General features: G+C 43.4%; 1 protein-coding gene across 1 annotated transcript; it reads left to right on the top strand.

Moving 5' to 3' along the window:
- The first annotated feature begins 136 nt into the window (after positions 1-136).
- On the top strand, positions 137-4,305 carry Il6 (interleukin 6). The gene is made up of 5 exons (XM_052720376.1): positions 137-155; positions 321-493; positions 1,741-1,854; positions 2,529-2,678; positions 4,138-4,305. The coding sequence occupies exons 1-5, from the start codon at positions 137-139 to the stop codon at positions 4,303-4,305; spliced, it is 624 nt and encodes a 207-aa protein (XP_052576336.1).
- The last annotated feature ends 15,809 nt before the right edge of the window (positions 4,306-20,114 follow it).

Consider the following 20,114-nt stretch of genomic DNA (forward strand, 5'->3'; position numbering starts at 1 on the left):
TGTGGGATTTTCCCATGAGTCTCAAAATTAGAGAGTCGACTCCCAATAAATATGAGACTGGGGATGCCTGTAGCTCATTCTACTCTCGAGCCCACCAGGAACGAAAGACAACTCCATCTGCCCTCCAGGAACCGCTATGAAGTTCCTCTCCGCAAGTAAGTGAAGGCAGCTCCTCGCCCTCTGGTGGAGCTGTTGAGCCGGTGTGAGAGAGGAGCGTGCAGCTGAGAGCTGAGAGCCAGGGCTGCGGGCTGGCCAGCTTCCAGGGCAGGCTCCCAGCTGTGCTATCTGCTCACTTGCCGCTTTCCCTTCCCTCCACACAGGAGACTTCCATCCACTTGCCTTCTTGGGCCTGTTGCTGGCGATGGCCACTGCCCTTCCTACCTCACAAGTCCGGAGAGGAGACTTCACAGAGGACACCATATATACCACTTCACAACAAGTCGGAGGCCTGATTACATATATCCTCAGGGAAATCTTCGAAATGAGAAAAGAGGTGGGTAGGCTGTGAAAGTGATGAAGGCCCAGGGTGGGCGTTCATTCATTCTCTTTGCTCCTGGGTTGGGAATTCTCTGCTGGGTTCTAGGGCATTTAGGATTTGAGGCTAAAGATCAGACTCCACTGTGTTCTCTACCTCTTCTCTTTGCTGGTCTCAGGGGGTCCTTCCCTGTCTGGAAAATACAGAATGTGGCTGCGTCTCTAGAAAATTCACAGTGGGCCATTCTCAGCTCCACATTCAGTAATTGCTTCTTGGGTGGGGATTCCTTTTTCCTTACCAAAGAGTATGGTCTCTTTGCCTCCATTTGTTCCTTGAACTCTGGAGGACTGGAAGGTGTCACTTCAGCTGCCTGTGGCAGGTTGCAGCACTTTTTGGATGAATGGCAGCTGTGTGATCAGGACTCTCCAGGGCCAGCCCAGCAAAGATGAAAAACGGAGCCCAACAAAGTGCTAACGTAAAAACCAGATTAGGCTGGGCGTGGTGGTGCACGCTCCAACCCCAGCATTCAGGAGGCAGAGGCAGGAAGATCTTTGTGATTTAGAGGCCAGCCTGATCTACATATCGAGTTCCAGGACAGCCAGGAGAAACCTATATCGAGAAATCCTGTCTCAGAAAACAAAAATAAACAAACAGAACCTACCTAGATTAAAGTATCTCCCATCTTTAAATGCAAAGTATTTTGACTCTGCTTGATAGAAAGAAAACACACACACACACACACACACACACACACACACACACACACACACACGAGATAAGATTAAGAGCCCAGACTCTAGGTCTGGGTGTGCAGAACTAACTTTATAATCTTGGGGAAATTCCCTACTATTTAGGACTCTTATCTGCAAAATTATAGAGTTACAGATGATGGCACAGGCTCTTCCAGATGGAATATTCTGTGGCTTAAATTTATTTGCCCCAATTATCATCAAAATTTCTGTCATTTACTAAGTTCCTACTATGTGTCAGGCACATTGAATTCTTGAAACAAATGTATAAGGGGGACTTTAATAATGCTTTACTTGAAGATAAGAGACAGACTCAGGAGAGTAACAAGGTTGAAGCCAGAGGAGAGCCTGGGACTGAGCCCCAGGGTTTCTTTCTATTGGGCTGCTTGGTAGGGTGCCCAGAAGGTGTAGCTTCCTTTTTCTTGGGGTGTCTCCTGCTGTGGAAGAGCATGAAGTGGCCCTCTAGTGGTGTTTGTCTTGGGGACACTGAGTGAGCATTCTGGTACTCTTTTGCAGTTGTGTACTAGCGATCCTGATTGTATGGCCAATGATGATGCCTTGTCAGAAAACAATCTGGAACTTCCGGTGATACAAAGAAATGATGGATGCTTCCAGACCGGATACAATCGGGTAGGAACTTGTCACATTTACTTTCAGCAATTCTTCAGCCAAAGTTCTCTTGCATGTGGTGTCTGCATATATGCTGTTCCAGTCAGGCAGCAAAGACGGGGGAGTAGATATAAAGAATATTATGTAAATATTATGAGAAACACACCTTAAAGCTTTGAGTAAAAATCAGTTTCTGATTGAACAGGTAAAGTCCCACTATGTTGGGGTTCTTCACATCTGTTAGATGTTAGAAATCATAGCAAGTCTATCACGAGTACAGTGGTTCAGGGACCATTCTCTTCTCTGGCTGCCCCGGAAGGATCCAAGCCCACTCTCCCTACTGAGAACACTCTCCACGCTCCTCCCCCTCCAGCCAGTGAAATAACCTGCATGGATTTCTCACTATTCCTTAAAAGCAGTCTCTGGCTGACCCAGACAAGAGCAGAGTACAGGAAGGGTACTGGGGGCAGAGGCAGGGGGTCAGAAGAGAATCCTCACTGCCACACTCTTGGTCCTAGGGGAAAATATTAAGTGGTGCCTCTAGTTGTCTAGATATTTAAGGGAGGTCAGCTGATGCTGCCTGGTGTCTAACTCTCTAGAAGGACAGAGGGAGAAGGTGCTGAACAGCAGGAATCTTTTCTCATATTGAGTCTGCCTCCTAGAGAGAATTAATTTCTCCTCCCACTCTATCCTAGGAAATTTGCCTACTGAAAATCACCTCTGGTCTTCTGGACTACCAGATCTACCTGGAGTTCGTGAAGAACAATGTACAAGATAACAAGAAAGACAAAGCCAGAGTCCTTCAGAGCACTACCAAAACCCTAAATCAGATCTTCAAACAAGAGGTGAGTGCTTCCTCATCTCTGCCACAGTGTGGGGAAGGGATGAGGGGTGCACCCCACCCAGCACCTCAGCCTGCATCACTGCTTCCTCAGAGGGGGAGGGTCTGAGCACCAGCACTACAGTCTTGTTGCAAGACCTTGTTTTGTTTCACTTTGGGGTTTTGGTTTGGGGCTCTCTTTTGCAAAGGAAATGACTACTCTAAACCGTATTAAACAGATTTTAACTAATTGCTTAGGAGGTAAGAAAAATATGACAGACAAAAGGAAGCATATTCAACCCTACCCAGTCAGCCATTTTAAAAGAGCACAGGGCACAAAAATGACTTTAATATTTAGTACCTGGTGAGTGACATTCTTGTTACCAGAGACCCAATGCAGAGAAGTAGCCAAAGCTGAAAAGACAGGAAGGGAGGAGATTAAGGGCTTCTGGACACACTGGCTATTAAATGGTAGGTGTGGAGGGTTGATGGCTCAGAGTGTGGATGAGCCAAGCCGGATGCAAGAACAAGGGCCTGGAATGAACCCCTGGTGCTAAGTCTGCTCCTGCCACTTGTGGTTTCTTGCCTGAAACCAGAGCATCTCCTAGTTTAACGTGCACAGGAATCATCAGGGGTCTTGTTCCAGCAGTCTGGGGAGGGAACTGAGTCACTTTATAGACAGCTGCCTGGTTATGCAAGTCTGTTGTACTTGAGAAGTAGTGGGGCAAGCCTTCCAGTTAGTTATCCCCATGCCAGTGCGTCCATGGAAAGGTGTCTCCAGTATTCTTCATGCTCCCACACTGAGAGACTCTCAACAGAATCTGAATGGGAAGGGAGAGGAAAGCACTTGGTTTAGAACCCGCTGAGCCACCTTTCCCGGTGGGCTCCTCTGTCTCCAGTAGCAGCACTGCGCATGTCAGCACTCTAACCCGCTGAGCCACCTTTCCCGGTGGGCTCCTCTGTCTCCAGTAGCAGCACTGCGCATGTCAGCACTGTTTTGGGTAACAGACAAGTTAAGATGGTGGTGCTGACCTCTGGGTGCTTACTGTCTAATGGCAGACAGAACAGTATAGGGCAAAGTTAGGATTCTGTTGCTATTGAAAAACTAATAATCACCGGGGTTGGGGATTTAGCTCAGTGGTAGAGCGCTTGCCTAGCAAGCGCAAGGCCCTGGGTTCGGTCCTCAGCTCTGAAAACAAAAAAACAAAAAACAAACAAAAACAAAACAACAACAACAACAAAAAAAAAAACTTAATAATCACCTTGAGAAAAAAGAAGAAAAGAGTGGAATTGCTATGCAGAGGTCCTTCTCAGGGTGAGCTTGGAGCCAAAACACCTCCCCTAGCTTGGGTGAGTCAGGGCAGATGGATCCAATTAGTCTAATTCATCCTAAATTTGAACATCATCTTCCCACAGCCCAGAGCACCTCACAACAAAAGATGTGTACAGTACTTAACCAGTCTTTCCTCCCCTCCCCACCCCAGGTAAAGGATCCAGGTAAAATAGTCATCCCTAGCCCATCTTCCAAGGCCCTCCTCATGGAGAAACTGGAGTCACAGAAGGAGTGGTCGAGAACCAAGACCATCCAACTCATCCTGAAAGCACTTGAAGAATTCCTAAAGGACACCATGAGGTCTACTCGGCAAAACTAGTGTGCTGTGCCTACGTGTACCAATCTGTGAACGTTCCTCACTGTGGTCAGAAAATATATCCTGTCACCGGGTATCTACCTTACGTTGTTCTCTACGAAGAACTGACAGTATGAATGTTGGGACACTATTTTAATTATTTTTTTAATTTATTGATAATTTAAGTATGTAAACTATAAGTTAATTTATGATTAATATTTATAATTTTTATAAAGTGTCACTTGAAATATTATATGTAATAGTTTTGAAATGATAATATAAAAATCTATTTGGTCTGAATATTCTGTTACATAGCCAGATTACTTCTTGGAATGTATAAATTTACCTCAGTAAATTGCTAATTTATACATGTTTTTAAAGAAATGTTTGTGTTGTATTTTTATGATCTTTAGACTGTCTCCAGACAAAGAAATCACATTATTTTTAAAAATCAGGGACTGAAGGATACAACTCAGCTGGTAAAGTTAGGCCCAGCATGAGCAAGGACCTAAGTTGGATCTGAGCATAAAAAAAAAAAAATAGAATAAAATTAAATTAAAAAAATCAAGAATTAAGCAACTGTATGGTATGTAAAATTAAATAACAAGAGAAAATAGCTGCAGGCAGCAAGTGAAGGGAAAATTCCTTCCGGGGCCTTAAGGCTTTACTTTACTCCCAGGAATGAGACTGGCACACGGAATCTGCAAAAGGAGCAAGTTTCTGGGTATTGAACAACACCTTGCTAGGGAGCTTGAGTAATAGCAGATGAATATTACCGCTTGACCTGTCCAGATGTAACTCCATGGACTTGAAGAACTTACAGCCACTTTTATGGATCCTGATGTAGTGAGTCCCTAAGTCCACTTTCCTCCATTGGAAAGCTCATTCACCTCTCCAAGCCTTTGTCTGCTTATTGGCACACCTTTCTGCACCCAAGTAGGCTTTCTTTATTTTGATGTTAACTTCATTTATGATTTCTTGGTTTACAAATCTCCATATAAATACATTTCTTGTTACCATTAATAAAAACCAAACAAACAAACAACAAAACCCTTAAATCCCTGCCTCCTGCCAGGTACCATGACAAAAGGTTGCATTCATCACAATAGTTAATCCCAGGATGTGTACATTCTTTTCTGGACCTTTCTGAAACATAAGACATGGTCCCCGAGTTGAAATTCAAGTCTACCTGCCTCCAGGTCTATTTTTAACTCTTAGTTTTCATTGAAAGATGGATATAGAAAATCTCAATTTTAAAAGCATTTTAATAAAGAAAATACATTTAAAGTTGCAACCCCCGACTCTGAGACCATACAACAACTTAGATAAGGTAGAGCAATGCACAAGCTCCCAAATAACAACTAGACATTCTCCTCCCTCATCTGCCATCTCCATGCACTGCACATACCTCCTATCGGGGTCTGCCATGATACATCACACCTTAAAACTGAAACAGGAAAGCAGACTCAAGTGTGTCCACCATTTCATGCTGGACCCATGGCAAAAAGCCTTTGCAAAGGAGACCCCTATAAGTATAGGCTGAATGAAGAGAATGCTTAGCTAGTCACAGTATAACACAAGTCAGTTCTTGGTGAATATAGAGTATTTGGGGGACATTACACTGATGTGCCATTGTCATAAGGAAAAATAGAAAAGAATGTAAAAGAAACATTTTGAGAACTTCTAAATAAGGCAATGAATAGTCACAGGGTAAAGGACACCTTCATTTCCTTTCCCACAGACATTACTCCTCACTCCTTCCAGTCCTCACCAGGGTTGGTGGTAAGTCAGGTGTGATGGCACACACCAACAATCTCAGCACTCTAGGGGCAGATACAAGAGCACTGTGGCTTTTAAAGCAGACTAGGCTATGTGGGTAGACCCTGTCTCAACTCTACCCCAACTCATATATGTACACACACACACACACACACACACACACACACACACACACACACACATATATATATATATATATATATATATATGGTGATTCTGATGATGGTGATGAGACAGTGTATATAACTGAATGTGGCTCTCTCTTCCTGTTTCTATGCGAAGCTGGGCATTTTGTACAGAATTCCCCTTTCTAGTCCCAGAGTACGAAAGTTCTGTCTTCTAACAAAGGTGCTCCCTACCTTAACCTACGAAGGCTTCTTCCTCAAGGGCAGGTGTTCTGCTGGGGAGGAGAAAGTCCACAGAGGCCAAGAATGCTGAGGAGTCAAACAAGGGAAGAACTACATACTCTGACTTCTAGAGACTATGTGTCACAGTGGGCCTCCCAGGGATAGGGTCAAATCTAAGAACAAAGATACAAATGCTAGCCAATACATCCATTCTTTAAATAAAAACAACAACAACAAAAATGTTGAGCATCATGTCCAGGAATGTTCATGATAAAGAGATAAACAAACAGGCATGGGCCGTGACTCTGTGGCAGGAAAATCAGACATCAAGCAAGCACCATAAGTGATGAGGTTTACAAAAGAGAAATGTGAGGTACTCAGAGACTCTATCTTGGTTATACTAACGACAGGGTATCCAACTAAATCTGGTAAGGGTGGTCATTTAGGCTTCTTGGAGAAAGAGAGACATTGGTTGAGATATGGAAGGTATGTGAGAGTTAACCAGGCCAGGCTAAAGAGAGCATTCCTGGCAGAGGAAATAACATATACAAAGCTCTTTATTAATAATAATAACAACAATAAAATAATGCATATTGTATAGCTTTCATAATTTTTGAAGGTGCTAGCCAAACTGCTGGGAGAGAAAAGTCATCAATCGTATCATTCAGAAGTGAACCTTAAATTCTATAATACTAACCTGGTAGGCAAGCTGTGCCCATTGGTGCACAGTAGAATGGAAGTTATGGAGAAACCAGTTGCTTTCTGATTGGATCTGAGGTCTGGTTCACAGAAAGAAATTCATGTCTGGCACTGTAAACCTTGCTTAAAAGCCCCGTGGCTCAGGAGGTCACAGTTCTTAGGGAGGAACCCACTGCTGTTATTTTACTAAATGGTTCTGTTAACAAATTGGCTTCTGACACTTACATTACACCCATAGTCTACTGCTGCTCTCAACCTTGGCCAAAGAAACTCCTGCAATTAATGAAGAGACTTATAACTGATCCAAGTACTGAAAGTAAATGACTGTTGAGTGCTCAGCCCTAAATGGGACATCTATATTAACACCACCCTCAACACAAGGCTCAGAGAACATTGTGGAAGAACAGGTGGGAAGATTATAAGAGCTGTAGGCTGGGGGAGAGTGCTGGGAAATGCTGGGCATGACATGCTGTGGCACTCATGAACTCACTGCAGTTCGAGTTATCCACACAAGACCTGTACAAGATCACCCCAACAAAATCAGTCAGTATTCCAGTAAGCTGCATTAAATGGACTCAGTGGGTTACAAAAAGACAACAGGAGAGAAAAGGAAGCTAGGAGGGGGGACATATTGTTGGGAAGGAAGTTGTTGGGCATAGATATGATCTATACATACACATATGAAATTGTCAAAAAAATACGGAAGTTGAGAAGGGCTAGAAAAAAAAGGTGTTAACCAGACCATCAAGAATATTAGAAAGCATATTCAGAAAATTCAGACCTTATCTCACACGTGGTAAGAAGAGATTTGAAGTAGTAATGGCATATGAGATTTACATTTTAGTGTGTTTACTCAAGTTGCAACTTGGAGAATAGATAAAAAAGCTGCTGGAAGAGAATGCTAGAGAAACTTTCCAAGGCTTTTATTAGAGTCAGGGGAACAAACGGCAGTGTTCTGATTCAGGGTGGTGATAATAACCAGCAAATGTAAGACTGGCCGGCTCAGTTAGAGGAAATAGGAGTTGAACAGAGAAGTAAACACATGGAGGGTTTGGGATCTGAACATGTTCATTTAAACACTTCAATGAGCAGCTGTAACATGTCAGCATCTCTCCTCAGGCCTGGAAATACAGTGATTGCTACAAGCTGCAGGAATGTAGTAGGAATTCAGCTGAATATGGTAAAGCTATATACCTGGAGGAATCCGGGGAATTCTTCCAGTGGAACCCAAATCTCAAGGAGTATTTAATATATCAGCTGTTTCCTGCTATGAGTTTCTTGTGTGCTCTCATACCTTCCCCTAAGAACTTCTAACAGTGTATTCTCTCTATCATCAAATATACTTCTCTATCATCCAAAGCCAAAAGGCAGACAGGACAAAGCATTTCAGACCAACCACTGAGTCTCCTGAATTAAGGTAAACACCCTTATGGAGACACCGCTTGTCTCCTAGGCTTAGGAGACAGATGATGTTAGGTGCACAGCTTTGTTTCTTATGCAAATTAAGCTCAGACCCTGCTTTCTTATACAGCCTTAATGGTATTTAAACTAACATTATAGACTCCTAACATTTTACCTAATCACTTCTAGGAATGTAGTTTGAGCACATAAATTCCCTTTTTCTGATATATTAACCGATTTTAGCTCTTAGTTGACCTCCTCCCTTAACCACTCCCCTTTTGGGTTGTAAAAGAAAGCCTGACAGTCACTGCCTGAGAAAAACTCTTATCTGTCTTTATGGCCCTGTAAGAATTCAAGCCTAGTGACTTTGCCTTAGCCAGAGCATCGCTATTGCATGGATATATAACTATAAACCTCAGAGAATGAGGGGACTAGATTGGAGAATTGGATGTCGTGAACTAGAAAGACAAGATGAGCCTGATGGGGAAGAACCAGGTGGGTAAGAACGAGATGAGAAAGACCAAGATGGGGCTGAATTAAGATGAAGGAATTAAGATAGCACTTAGAGGGAACAGCAGAAACATGTAGAGAGAATCAGGCAAGAAAGGAGCTAAGTATGAGAGCAGAAAAGAAGCTATGTAGAGAGAGAACTCACTCAGAAGAATAGAGTGTATAAACTAAAGAGTTTCGTGTACATAGATTTATTAGTGAACCCCTCAGATTAACCCGCCACTGGTAGAGTCTCTTCTGGAACTCTGGGTGAAGGCTATCGAGGGGCAGGACCCCAATAGCTTTTGTTAAACAATGATAAGACAAACATCCCTACTCACAAAGAACTTAAGGCCAGAGAAAGAAATTTAAAGAAATGAATACTGAATGATGTGCTAAACATGTGTTATGGTTATGGATTGAATTGTATCCCCCAAAATTTGTGTTAAAGTCCTGATTCCCCAGTGAATGTGACTTTATTTGAAAATGGGCTCTTTACATATGTAATCAAAATAGGGGCCGGGCGGTGGTGGCGCACGCCTTTAATCCCAGCACTCAGGAGGCAGAGCCAGGCGGATCTCTGTGAGTTCGAGGCCAGCCTGGGCTACCAAGTGAGTCCCAGGAAAGGCGCAAAGCTACACAGAGAAACCCTGTCTCGAAAAAAACCAAAAAAAAAAAAAAAATAGGATGAGGTAATTACAATGAGTCTTATAATACCAGAGGAACCAGGCAGTGGTGGCCCACACCTTTAACCCCAGCACTCAGGTGGATCTATGTGAGTTTGAGGCCAGGCTGGTCTACAGAATGAGTTCCAGGACAGCCAGGGCTACACAGAGAATGCCTATCTCAACACCACCCCCCCCCCCAAAAAAAAAAACCCAGAGGAGATAGAAACACACTAAGCAGGCATTCATATGGATGCAGAGGTTCGGTACAATAACCGCATCTGAAGTCTCTGGGTCAGATGTGCCCACTGGTGCTTTCTGATTGGATCTGAGGTCTAGTCCATACAAGGGAAAGTAGGAAGATTGAGGCGGGATTGCTTGATCCCAGGAGTTCAAGGCCAGCCTGAGTAACATAGTAACACCTATCTCAGAGACGGGGGAGGGGAAGGTATGAATCAGTTCTCATGTGAAGACAGAGGTAGAGATTGGAAAGATGCAGATGCATCTAGAAGCCAAGGAACACCAAGGACCACCAGCAACTACAAAATGCAGGAGGAATAAACAAGGAAAGTTGCTGTGGGATGTTCTGTATGGCAAATGTGTTGCTCTGATTGGTTAATAAATAAAACACTGATTGGCCAGTAGCCAGGCAGGAAGTATAGGTGGTACTAACAGAGAGGAGAATTGAGGGAACAGGAAGGCAGAGAAAAGAGACACCAGCTGCCCTTCAGGGAACATCATGTAGAGACAACAGGTAAAGCCACGGAACATGTGACAACATATAGATTAACAAAAATGGACTTAATATAAGAGTAAGAGCTAGACAATGATAGGCCTGAGCTAATGGCCAAGCAGTTTAAGTAATATAAGCGTCTGAGTGATTATTTTATATGTGGGTTGTGAGACTGCAGGGGCATGGCGGGACCTGGAGAGAAGCTCTCCAGCTACAGAAAGTCTTTCCCTATAGGTTTCACAGGGAATACTGGCCTACCTTTTTGGCTTTTGCTTTGTTTGACCCTTTGTGAAAGGGTATTGCTCTTTAATCGAGTGGCCTTGAACTTGCTGTGCACCACAGGTTAACAATCCTCCTGCCATAGATTCCTGAGTGTTGGAATCATAAGCATGTGCCATCAAACCCCACCCTTCTAGCCAACAAATCTGTGAGAATAAATTCTAGTTTTAAGCTACCAACTTGTGGTAATTTGTTATAGCAGCCCTGGGAAACTCTGGCAGTGCACAGTAGTTAAGTCATCAAAGGTCATAGATTGTGGAGGAATAAAATGGCTAATATAACAGGAAGATAAAGAGTAATGTTATTATAGGGTTGGTTTTTTTTCGGTTTTTTTTTTTTTCTTACTTGCTTGCTTACTCTTGTGATTGATTGATTGATGTTTTAAGAGTTGGTCTTGCTATGCAACCCTGGATAGCCTGGTGCTTATTACATAGCCCAGCTGCCTCAAACTCATAGTTACCCTCTTACCTTGACTCCTTGAATGCTGGGATTGCAGGTGCATGCCACAATAACAGGCAGAGGTTTCCTGTCGTTGCTTTGTTGAGGAGGGGTTTGTTGTTGTTTGGGGTGGGGGGTGTACAGGCTTGGACGTGTGCACTGGTGTGTGTCTCTGTGTGCATGTGGGGAGGCCAGAAGTTGATGTCTGATGTCAGATATCTTCCTCTTACTTTTTCACATGGGGTGTCTCACCAAACACAGAGCTCATTGATTCAGTAAGGTTAATTAGCCACATTCCCAGCACTAGGTTTATAAAAGCACACCACCATACCCCGCATTCTACATGTGTCTTTGTTAAGGTTTTATTGCTGTGGAGAGACACCATGGCCACAGTAACTCTTATAAGGGAAAACAGTTCATTGGGGCTGGCTTACAATTCAGAAGTTTAGTCCATTATCTCCATGGCAGGAAGCATGGTGATATGCAGGCAGACATGGTGCTAGAGAAGGATCTGAGAATTCTACATCTGGATTCACAGGCAGCAGGAAGAGGCTGACACACTGGGCATGGCTTGAGACCTCAAAGCCCACCCCCTAATGACACACTTCCTCGAACAAAGTCACACCCCCTAATAGTGCTGCTCCTTATGAGCCTATGGGGCCATTTTCATTCAAAGCATCACAACACGGTGCTAGTTATCTAAACTCAGGTCTGCATGCTTGCATGGCAAGCACTTTACCAACTGAGTCACCTCCACAGCACCACAACACATATTTTCATTTATAAATGTGGAGAGATATTCAGGTCTTATTGGTAGTTTGGGGTCAAGAGAATGGGCTCCAGAGATCAGAGGAAAGAATCTAGAAAATATCCAATTTCTTGAAGCAGGTTCAAGCAAAAATAGAACAGTACTAGTGAAGTAAGCAAGAAAGAAAATAACAATAAAGTCCCTGCTGGCAGATATGCCCCAGAACTTCCAGATGTGGTGATGTGATATCAGGCAGTCAATTTTAATTTGCTATTTCCTCATAAAACTTCCACAAAACTAATTCACCAGCACAAAGCAAATATCTGCTAGTCATGTGTTGTGGAATATTATTTGAAGATGTGTTACATTTGTTTATACTGTGGAATATTTGTTTAATGATGCCATGACGTATTGCATTCTTTTATGTTGCATTTGTTTAACTCTGTGAAGCTGTGTTACTTTGCCTGTCTAAAGCACCTGATTGGTCTAATAAAGAGGTGAACGGCCAATAGCAAGGCAGGAGAAAGGATAGGTGGGGCTGGCAGGCAGAGAGAATAAATTAGAAATCTGGGAAAATAAAGGAGCAAGGAGCAAGAAAAAGGGGGAGTGAGAAAAGAAAGGACCAGCCACTCAGCCACACAGCCAGACATGGAATAAGAAGGAAATAAAAGGTGTATAGAATAACGAAAGGTAAAAGTCCAGAGGCAAAAGGTAGATGGAATTATTTAAGAAAAGCTGGTTAGAAATAAGCCAAGCTAAGGGCAGGCATTCATAAAAAAGAAATAAGTCTCATGTGATTTATTTGGGAGCTGGGTAGTAGTCCCCAAAGAACGAATGAGTGAAGACAGCCAACTGTGTCACACGTCCATCCAACTCTGAAGAATAAAGGGCAGTTTATACTCATGCCTGGGGGAAGAAATGGACAAGGGGGTTCATAGACAAAATTCTAAACAGTCTTAGTAAATAAGAGACACAAAGCCAAATACAGGGGTAATAGCCAAAGAGATCAGAGAACTAGTGAAGAGCCATGACTACCTTATCTTACCACCTCAACACTGTTGCTTCCCCAGAGAGAGCTTCTTCCTGTGTGACTTGTGTTTTTATTGCTTTCCTGTTTTGCCTTCTCATTGTCTCTGAGCCCAGCCACATGATTTCCTTGTCACTGCCTGTCTATACAGACCTTCAGGTCTCTATGGTTGGTACTGGGATTTGTGTCATCACACTTGGCCGTGTCCATGACCACACAGAGACTCTGCCTGCCTTTGCTCCCTGGGTGCTGGGATTTAAGACATGAGCCACCCAAGCTATCAACATTTAAAGCTGGCATATTGTTTGAATGATGAAACTATTGTCATGATTTTATTGTCTCAGTGTTCATGTACATTTCAAAATATGTGTACATCTGTGTCTTTAGGAATATATGGGTCTGGTATGGTGGCACAGACCTTTAATTCCAAGCATTCAGGAGGCACAGGCAAGTGGATCTCTGTGAGTTCAAGGCCAGCCTGGGCTACAGAGCTAGTTCCATGACAGCCAAAGGTACACAGAGAAACTCTGTCTCGAAAAACCAAAAAATAAAAAAATAGAAATATAGGTACACATTCTGCTGAGGCACTGCTCATCATAACAAGAATGTCTACCCAGGCATGGTGGGTAATACTGAAATCAGCTCAAAATCAGCTGAAGTTTGAGGCCAGCAGGGACTACCTAGTGAGTTTCAAGCTAGGCACCAGGCTCCTGTCTCTATTTTTTAAACAAATCTACTAATTAGCAGAACAACTAAATGGAGCTGTTACTGTGATAAACCTGACCATTGGGTTTTTAGGCCTTTGAGACTGGTTTGCAGGAAGAATGAGGAAGAGTTTGGACCTTTGGGCTGAAAATCCCTTGACTGCTATAAACAGAACTTAAAGAGCCATTCTGGTGGGAGTTTGAAAGACCAGAAGGCCAAGAGCAATGAGGCCAATGGAGGACTGTCTCATGGGGTTTCAGGAAGGATGGAGCCTCTACTGAGAACTTAGCTAGTGACCATTTTAGTGTGATTTGTCTATCCGGTTGGTTAGGTTTTGCTTGTTTGTTGTGTTGTGCTGCGTTCTTCTCAGACAAGGTTTCTCTGTAACAGCTCTGACTACCCTGGAACTCTCTGTAGACCAGGCTGGCCTTGGGTTTACAGATACACACCTGTCTCTGTTTGTGCTGAGATTAAAGGTGTGCACCACCACCTGGCTTTAGTATGATATTTTTAACAAAGAACCCTGCTGCATTCTGCCTGTGTCCTGAGAAGTTAATGAGGATGAATTTAAAGGTGATGGACTAATTGGTTGGGTAGAGGAATTTTCAAGACAGGATAGCAGCCCAGTTTTGCCATGGCTATTCCTCACTCTCACCCATTTGATTCAGTTCTACAGTGAAAAAGAGCAACAAGTGGGGCAGAACGGCATTTAAAGAATGTGGGAAATGTATGTTTAAGGTGGGGGAAGCTCAAGGGCTGCAGCCTTGCATGGCCTCAGGGACTTGACCTGACTAGGGCAGCGAGGATATGAAGAAATGGCAAACACCTGGGTAATTACCCAGGAAGCTCAACGTGTTTATTATATACAGTTGAATAGGGAGGTAGGGTTATTGTATACAGCTGAACAAGGAGGCAGGTCTAGCTGGTCTCAGGAGGAGCTGTCTGTGAGGGGAGCAGTCTTCAGGCCACAAACACCCAGTGAGGAGAAAGCTATGACGGATATTTTCTGCACGTACTATCAACATTTGTACATGACCTCCATCTGGGCCTCAACCCCTGGGTTGGGGGGAGGCTTTGCCATTTTCCCATGGTTCTGAGGCTCTGGTCCTTGACATGGCTGGCTAATGTCAACACAACACATTCACTTAGGACTACACATACTCAGGGCTTCCTTGCTCTCCATGCTCAAGGAAGTTTCAAGTTGCAGAGAAGGTGCTTGTTGAAAACGACTGTGTGAGTTACAGAGACATGTCTTGCTAGTCACTGGAGTTATAGGCAATGTGCCCTGAGGGCAAGACCTATCTATCAAAGGCTCCAACTTATAAAAATGCAAATATATATATAAATGAAAGAGAGAGCATAACCGAGAATGCCCTGAAGGAGTTCCCTGCTCTTGAAAAGCCACTGTCTAGGAAAGTGTTTCCTCAGAGTCAGCACGAAGAGTCTATTGCATTTCTGCTCCAGGAAGGCCAGACTCCATTTCCAGCTGGTAACAGAATGAGGCAGCAGAAGCCACATGCTAGTGGTTTTACAGGCGTGAAAAACACAAGATTGAGGGGGGTCAGAGAGTCTTGCAGAGCCACTGAGGCCAGGTGATGTGTGGCGGGATTAGAGAACCTGCTAGGTTGCTACATAAAGCCATAAAGGAAAAGCCCAAGTTGCAAAGGAAACCCAGGGATGTTAAGGATGCCAGAACCCTGGGGTGTCCATTAAGGAAAGTGGCATGCACCCAGCTCAAGAGAAAGACTGTGTGCTGTAGGAAGCAGAGTTGGAGGGGCAGGGCTACCCAGGTCCTTTGGAGCCCAATTTATTCCATCATGAACTCCAGATCTGCAGGGCACAGTTCTGCAGGACTTGGTGTTTGTCCTGCTGAGTTTTGGCTTGTCTTTGGTCTACTCTTTCCTTTTTTTTAAAAAAAGATTTATTTATTTATTTATTTATTTATTTATTTATTTATTTATTTATTTATTTATTATGTATACAGTGATCTACCTGCATGTTTGCGTGCAGACCGGAAGAGGGTGCCATATCTCACTGAGCCACCATGTGGGTGCTGGGAATTGAACTCAGGTCCTCTGGAAGAGCAGCCAGTGCTCTTAACCACTGAGCCATCTCTCCAACCCCTACTCTTTTCTTATTATGCCCCCATTCCTCTCTTTTGAAATAGGGATATTTATTCTATGTCATATATTGGAAGAATATGACCTGGTTTTTATTTTCAGGGGCTCACCATTAATTACCTGTGTCTCAGAAGAGACTGCACTTTCTTTTGAACAGTGTTGGAATTATTTTTTTTCCAGAGCTGAGGACTGAACCCAGGGCCTTGCACTTGCTAGGCAAGCACTCTACCACTGAGCTAAATCCCCAACCCCTAGTGTTGGAATTATTAAAGATATTTATTTACTTATGTAAGTTCCACTGTGTAAATGTAGAGGTCAGAGGACAACATAAAATAGTTAGTTCTCTCTTTTCACCATGTGGGTTCCAGTGGTTGAACTCACCTCATTAGGTTTGGAAACAAGCTTCTCTACTTACTGAGCCCAGATTGGGACTTTAGAAGTTGAACTGACACATTTTACAATATGAAATGTCCATGAATCTACAGAGACAAGAAGTGAAAGGTTGTGGCTTTAAAAGCAGTATTGTTTGGATGTCAAATTACCATGGCAGGACTTGTCATGATTAATCTTGTCAACCTGATAGGATCTAGAGTAGGCGAAGAGATGGCCTTCAGGACGTGTGAGGGTTATCTAGATTAGGTCATGTCTTACTTAGGGTAGGCACTGCTGTGATAAACACCATGACCAAAAGCAACTTGGGGAGGAAAATGTTTATTTCATCTTATGTGTCCTGTTCATAGTCCTTTATGAAGGGACATTACGTGTGTGTATGTGCATGTTGCTGGGGGTGTCTCTCTGCAACCTTCAGGAGCAGCAGAGAGACGAGCCAAGGGAGGCCAAGACAGGCTCAACACAACTCAGTAACCAGTGTTGGTTTAAACGTTGAGACTCTGACCCAAGTTGTTTATTTTAAGCATATTTAAGCACAGCACAATTTGGTGAAAACTACTTTGGTAATGATTGTAGAGAGCTGCGTGAAGCTGCATTCTTGAGATGGCTCTGGCTTTCGCCCCCCGCCCTCCCGATGGCGAGTGCTCTCTATGTTAAACAACTCCTTATTTGGCTTGGCTTTAAATTTCGGCTTGCTAAGGCATACGTGCACCTATCCAGGAATCCCATGTGGCGCATGATGTCTGGTGGTCTGAGACCTATATAAGGCTGGGCGGGCTCTCCCTAGGGGAGAAGAACAAAGGACACAGATTTTGAAAAGACCTGAATAAAAAACAGCTTGAAGAAGAGCTCGGTGTTGTGTCTTCCTTGCTGGTCGAGGCAGACGCGACAAATGATTAACTCAATCCTGAGTGCACAACAAAGCATACGATCTCCTTGAGGAAGAAAGTAAGCTAAATACAGATCAGACATGACTATAGTGAGACACTTTGTAAAGTCCACAGAGATAAATTCTATAGATTGACTGAGAAAAACAAATTTACCATAAGGGTCTGGAGGAAGGTATGATACCAGAAAAGTCTCTAACCACACAGATAACACAAAGTTTACCAGGCTAGAAAGTACATCCACTCCAGCTTTCTGGCTAGAAAACAGGTTTTGAATTCCTTCACTTGAAGAAACAAGTCTGTGTTTAACATTCTAGGTTCCCCTAGCACATGTCTGTGAGCACAAAGACCTCTGTGCCCCTTCAGGAAGTCAAAGCAGGAACTGAGGTCAGGAACCTAGAAGCAGGAGCTGATTCAGAGACCATGGAGGGGTGCTGCAAGGCTTGCTCTCTGTGGCTTGCTCAGTCTGCTTTCTTCTAGCACCAAGGAGCACCATTCCAGAGGTGACACCACTCACAATGGGATGAGCCCTCCCACACCAATCACTAATTAAGAAAATGGACTGCATGCACACTTGCTTATATGCCAATCTTAGGGAGGTATTTTCTTCACACGAGAGTCACTTTTCCCAAATGACTCTAGCTCGTATTAAGTTGACAAAATTAGCCAGGTTCATTGAGGTAGGAAGACTCACCCTACATGTGGGTGGTACCATTTTTTTCATGGGTTGTGGTGCTGGACTGAACAAAAAGGAGAAAGATAGCTGAGCACAAATACTCATTATTCTCTACTTCCTGCCTGCAGATATAATGTAATCAGCAACCTAGACTCCTGCCACCAGATTTTCCCAAGATGAGCTGCATCTACAAACTGTAAGCCAAATTAAACCCTTCCTTCCTTCCTTCCTTCCTTCCTTCCTTCCTTCCTTCCTTCCTTCCTTCCATTGTTTCATCAGGGATTTTGTCCCAGTGACATGCAAAGAAACTATGAATAAATAATAAGGTAGTAATGCACGTGACAATGCTCTATAGGCAGTAATGTAACATCCAAATAGGAGCTATCATCTGCAGTATTCTATGTATTTATGTTTTTCATTAGCTTAATGTTATTCAAAGTGTGGCCTGTGCAATATGGTTATGAATGAACTTTTCATTATAGATCTGCAATATGACAAAAAAAAGTCAATTGAGCAAACGTTTGAAATAGCTATTTTTATATTGTCACAACATCCAAGTATGTGATCAATGGCCACTTTCACTGCACAAGTTACAGTCTGGTTCAATTTAGTGAATTAATGAAATGAGTAATACATAGAATGAGTTGCAGACAGATCATGAGTTACAGATAGGCCATGGTATGAGTATAAGTTACAAATAGGTTGTAGGTCATTTTTTATTTTAAGGTTAATCTGTCAATTGAACTCCCAAAATATACAAAAACCACAGACATGTTGGCATTCTTTAGAACTTACTTTACAATTAACTTAAATATTAGTCAAGTCCTTAAGAAATTTAATGAAAAATATCATATAGTATAAATTTGTGCATATTCCAAATAACCTGTTTGGGGTTGTAGCACTATGAAAGTGATTCCAAAGAAAGATGAAGAACATTCATCTGTCTTGCTCAGATCAAGATCCCTCTTTCCTGGACTTGTTTGCTTTGGGAGCTGCAATTGATGGTCAGTGCTAAAAGTATAATCCTGTGAGACCAAAATGAACCATCTTAGAAATAAGATCAAAATGCCTTCACCCAAAAACTAAGGCCTAAGATTTCTCCTTTTAGGAATAGGCCAATAGTTACTGAAACAAGTCAGTCCAGATTCCAGAAACCAGGAAGTATAAAAGTACAGAGTCACAAGGTAGTCACGAGGTAATGCCTGCCAGATTATGGAATGTCCTCTCCCTGGTTTCCAGGGTAACTGACCATAAAAATGCCCCCACCTGAGGGCAGCCAATGAGAAATGGTGGCGGGCAACCACTCCCTTAGAAGTAATTTCTAGAAGCCCCTAGAAGCGAGCCAATCAGAATTGTACCCGTACTAGCACCCCTAAATGATGTAACCTTGTGATTTTTCCCTTTAAAAACTGAGCTTGCCAACAGGTGGGCACTTCCTCCAGACTCCACTGCGTTGGATGTATTGGACAAAGTCCCTGCCTAGTCTTGTATTGCTTTTGGATATCCCAGAATTAAACCTTGCTTTTGCATTCCGGCATGCTCGTCTTTGGTGGTCTCTCTGGGGGGTCGCGATCTGGGCACAACAATCCATAGCAATTAAGAACATCCCAACCTTCTAAAGCTAAGTAGTATTTGCACTGTAAAAAGCTCAGAACCACACTGTTAGTATTCAGACCTGCCCCTTGGGGACCTGACCAATATGCAGGCAGGACATTGGCCGGCTCAGGGTCCTGACAAAGTCATGCGCTCATTGATAGGTGGTCTTTCTACACATGCCCAAAGTCCCCTCATAAAAGGCGGGGCCCCACCCGCCTCCTCTCTTCTCTCTCCTCTTCTCAGTCCTGCCTGCTCTCTCTTTCCATCTCCCTCCCTGCCGTCTTCCCTCCCTCCCCCCTCTTCCCATGAGGCAGCTCTGCGCTCCTCCCACCTCCACTAATAAAACTCTCCTTATGAGTGCTCTCTGTGTGGCACTTCTCTCCCCACCCACAGTGGGGCCCCTCGACTCCAACCCACTAAGGTCCCTCTCCTGCCGTTTTTAAAATACAACACACACAAAATGATTTTGTAAGAAAAATAGTGAATTAAGAAACCGATACAGAGCCCGGTGGTGGTGGAACACGCCATTAATCCCAGCACTCAGAAGGCAGAGGTAGGCGGATCTCTTGTGAGTTTGAGGCCAACCTGATCTACAGAGCGAGATCCAGGACAGCCAAGACTACACAGAGAGAAACCCTGTCTCAAAAAACAAAACAAACAAACAAAAGAAACCTACAGGTGGCCAGGTTGGTGGTGGTACATGACTTTAATCTCAGCACTTGGGAGGCAGAGACAGAGACAGGCAGATCTATGTGAGTTCAAGGCCAGCCTAGTCTACAGAGTGAGTTCCAGGACAGCCAGAGCGGCTACACAGAGAAACCCAGTTTCAAAAAAACAAAAAAAGAAGTCAGGCA

Source organism: Peromyscus californicus, unplaced genomic scaffold (genome assembly GCF_007827085.1).
Source record: "Peromyscus californicus insignis strain IS unplaced genomic scaffold, ASM782708v3 Scaffold_6__1_contigs__length_162567912, whole genome shotgun sequence".
In the NCBI taxonomy this organism is placed as follows: Eukaryota; Metazoa; Chordata; class Mammalia; order Rodentia; family Cricetidae; genus Peromyscus; species Peromyscus californicus.

Coding starts and splice junctions, on each gene's coding strand:
- Il6 (XM_052720376.1), top strand. Junction 494..1,740: donor TCTTCGAAATGAGAAAAGAG/GTGGGTAGGCTG, acceptor ACTCTTTTGCAG/TTGTGTACTAGCGATCCTGA. Junction 2,679..4,137: donor ATCAGATCTTCAAACAAGAG/GTGAGTGCTTCC, acceptor TCCCCACCCCAG/GTAAAGGATCCAGGTAAAAT.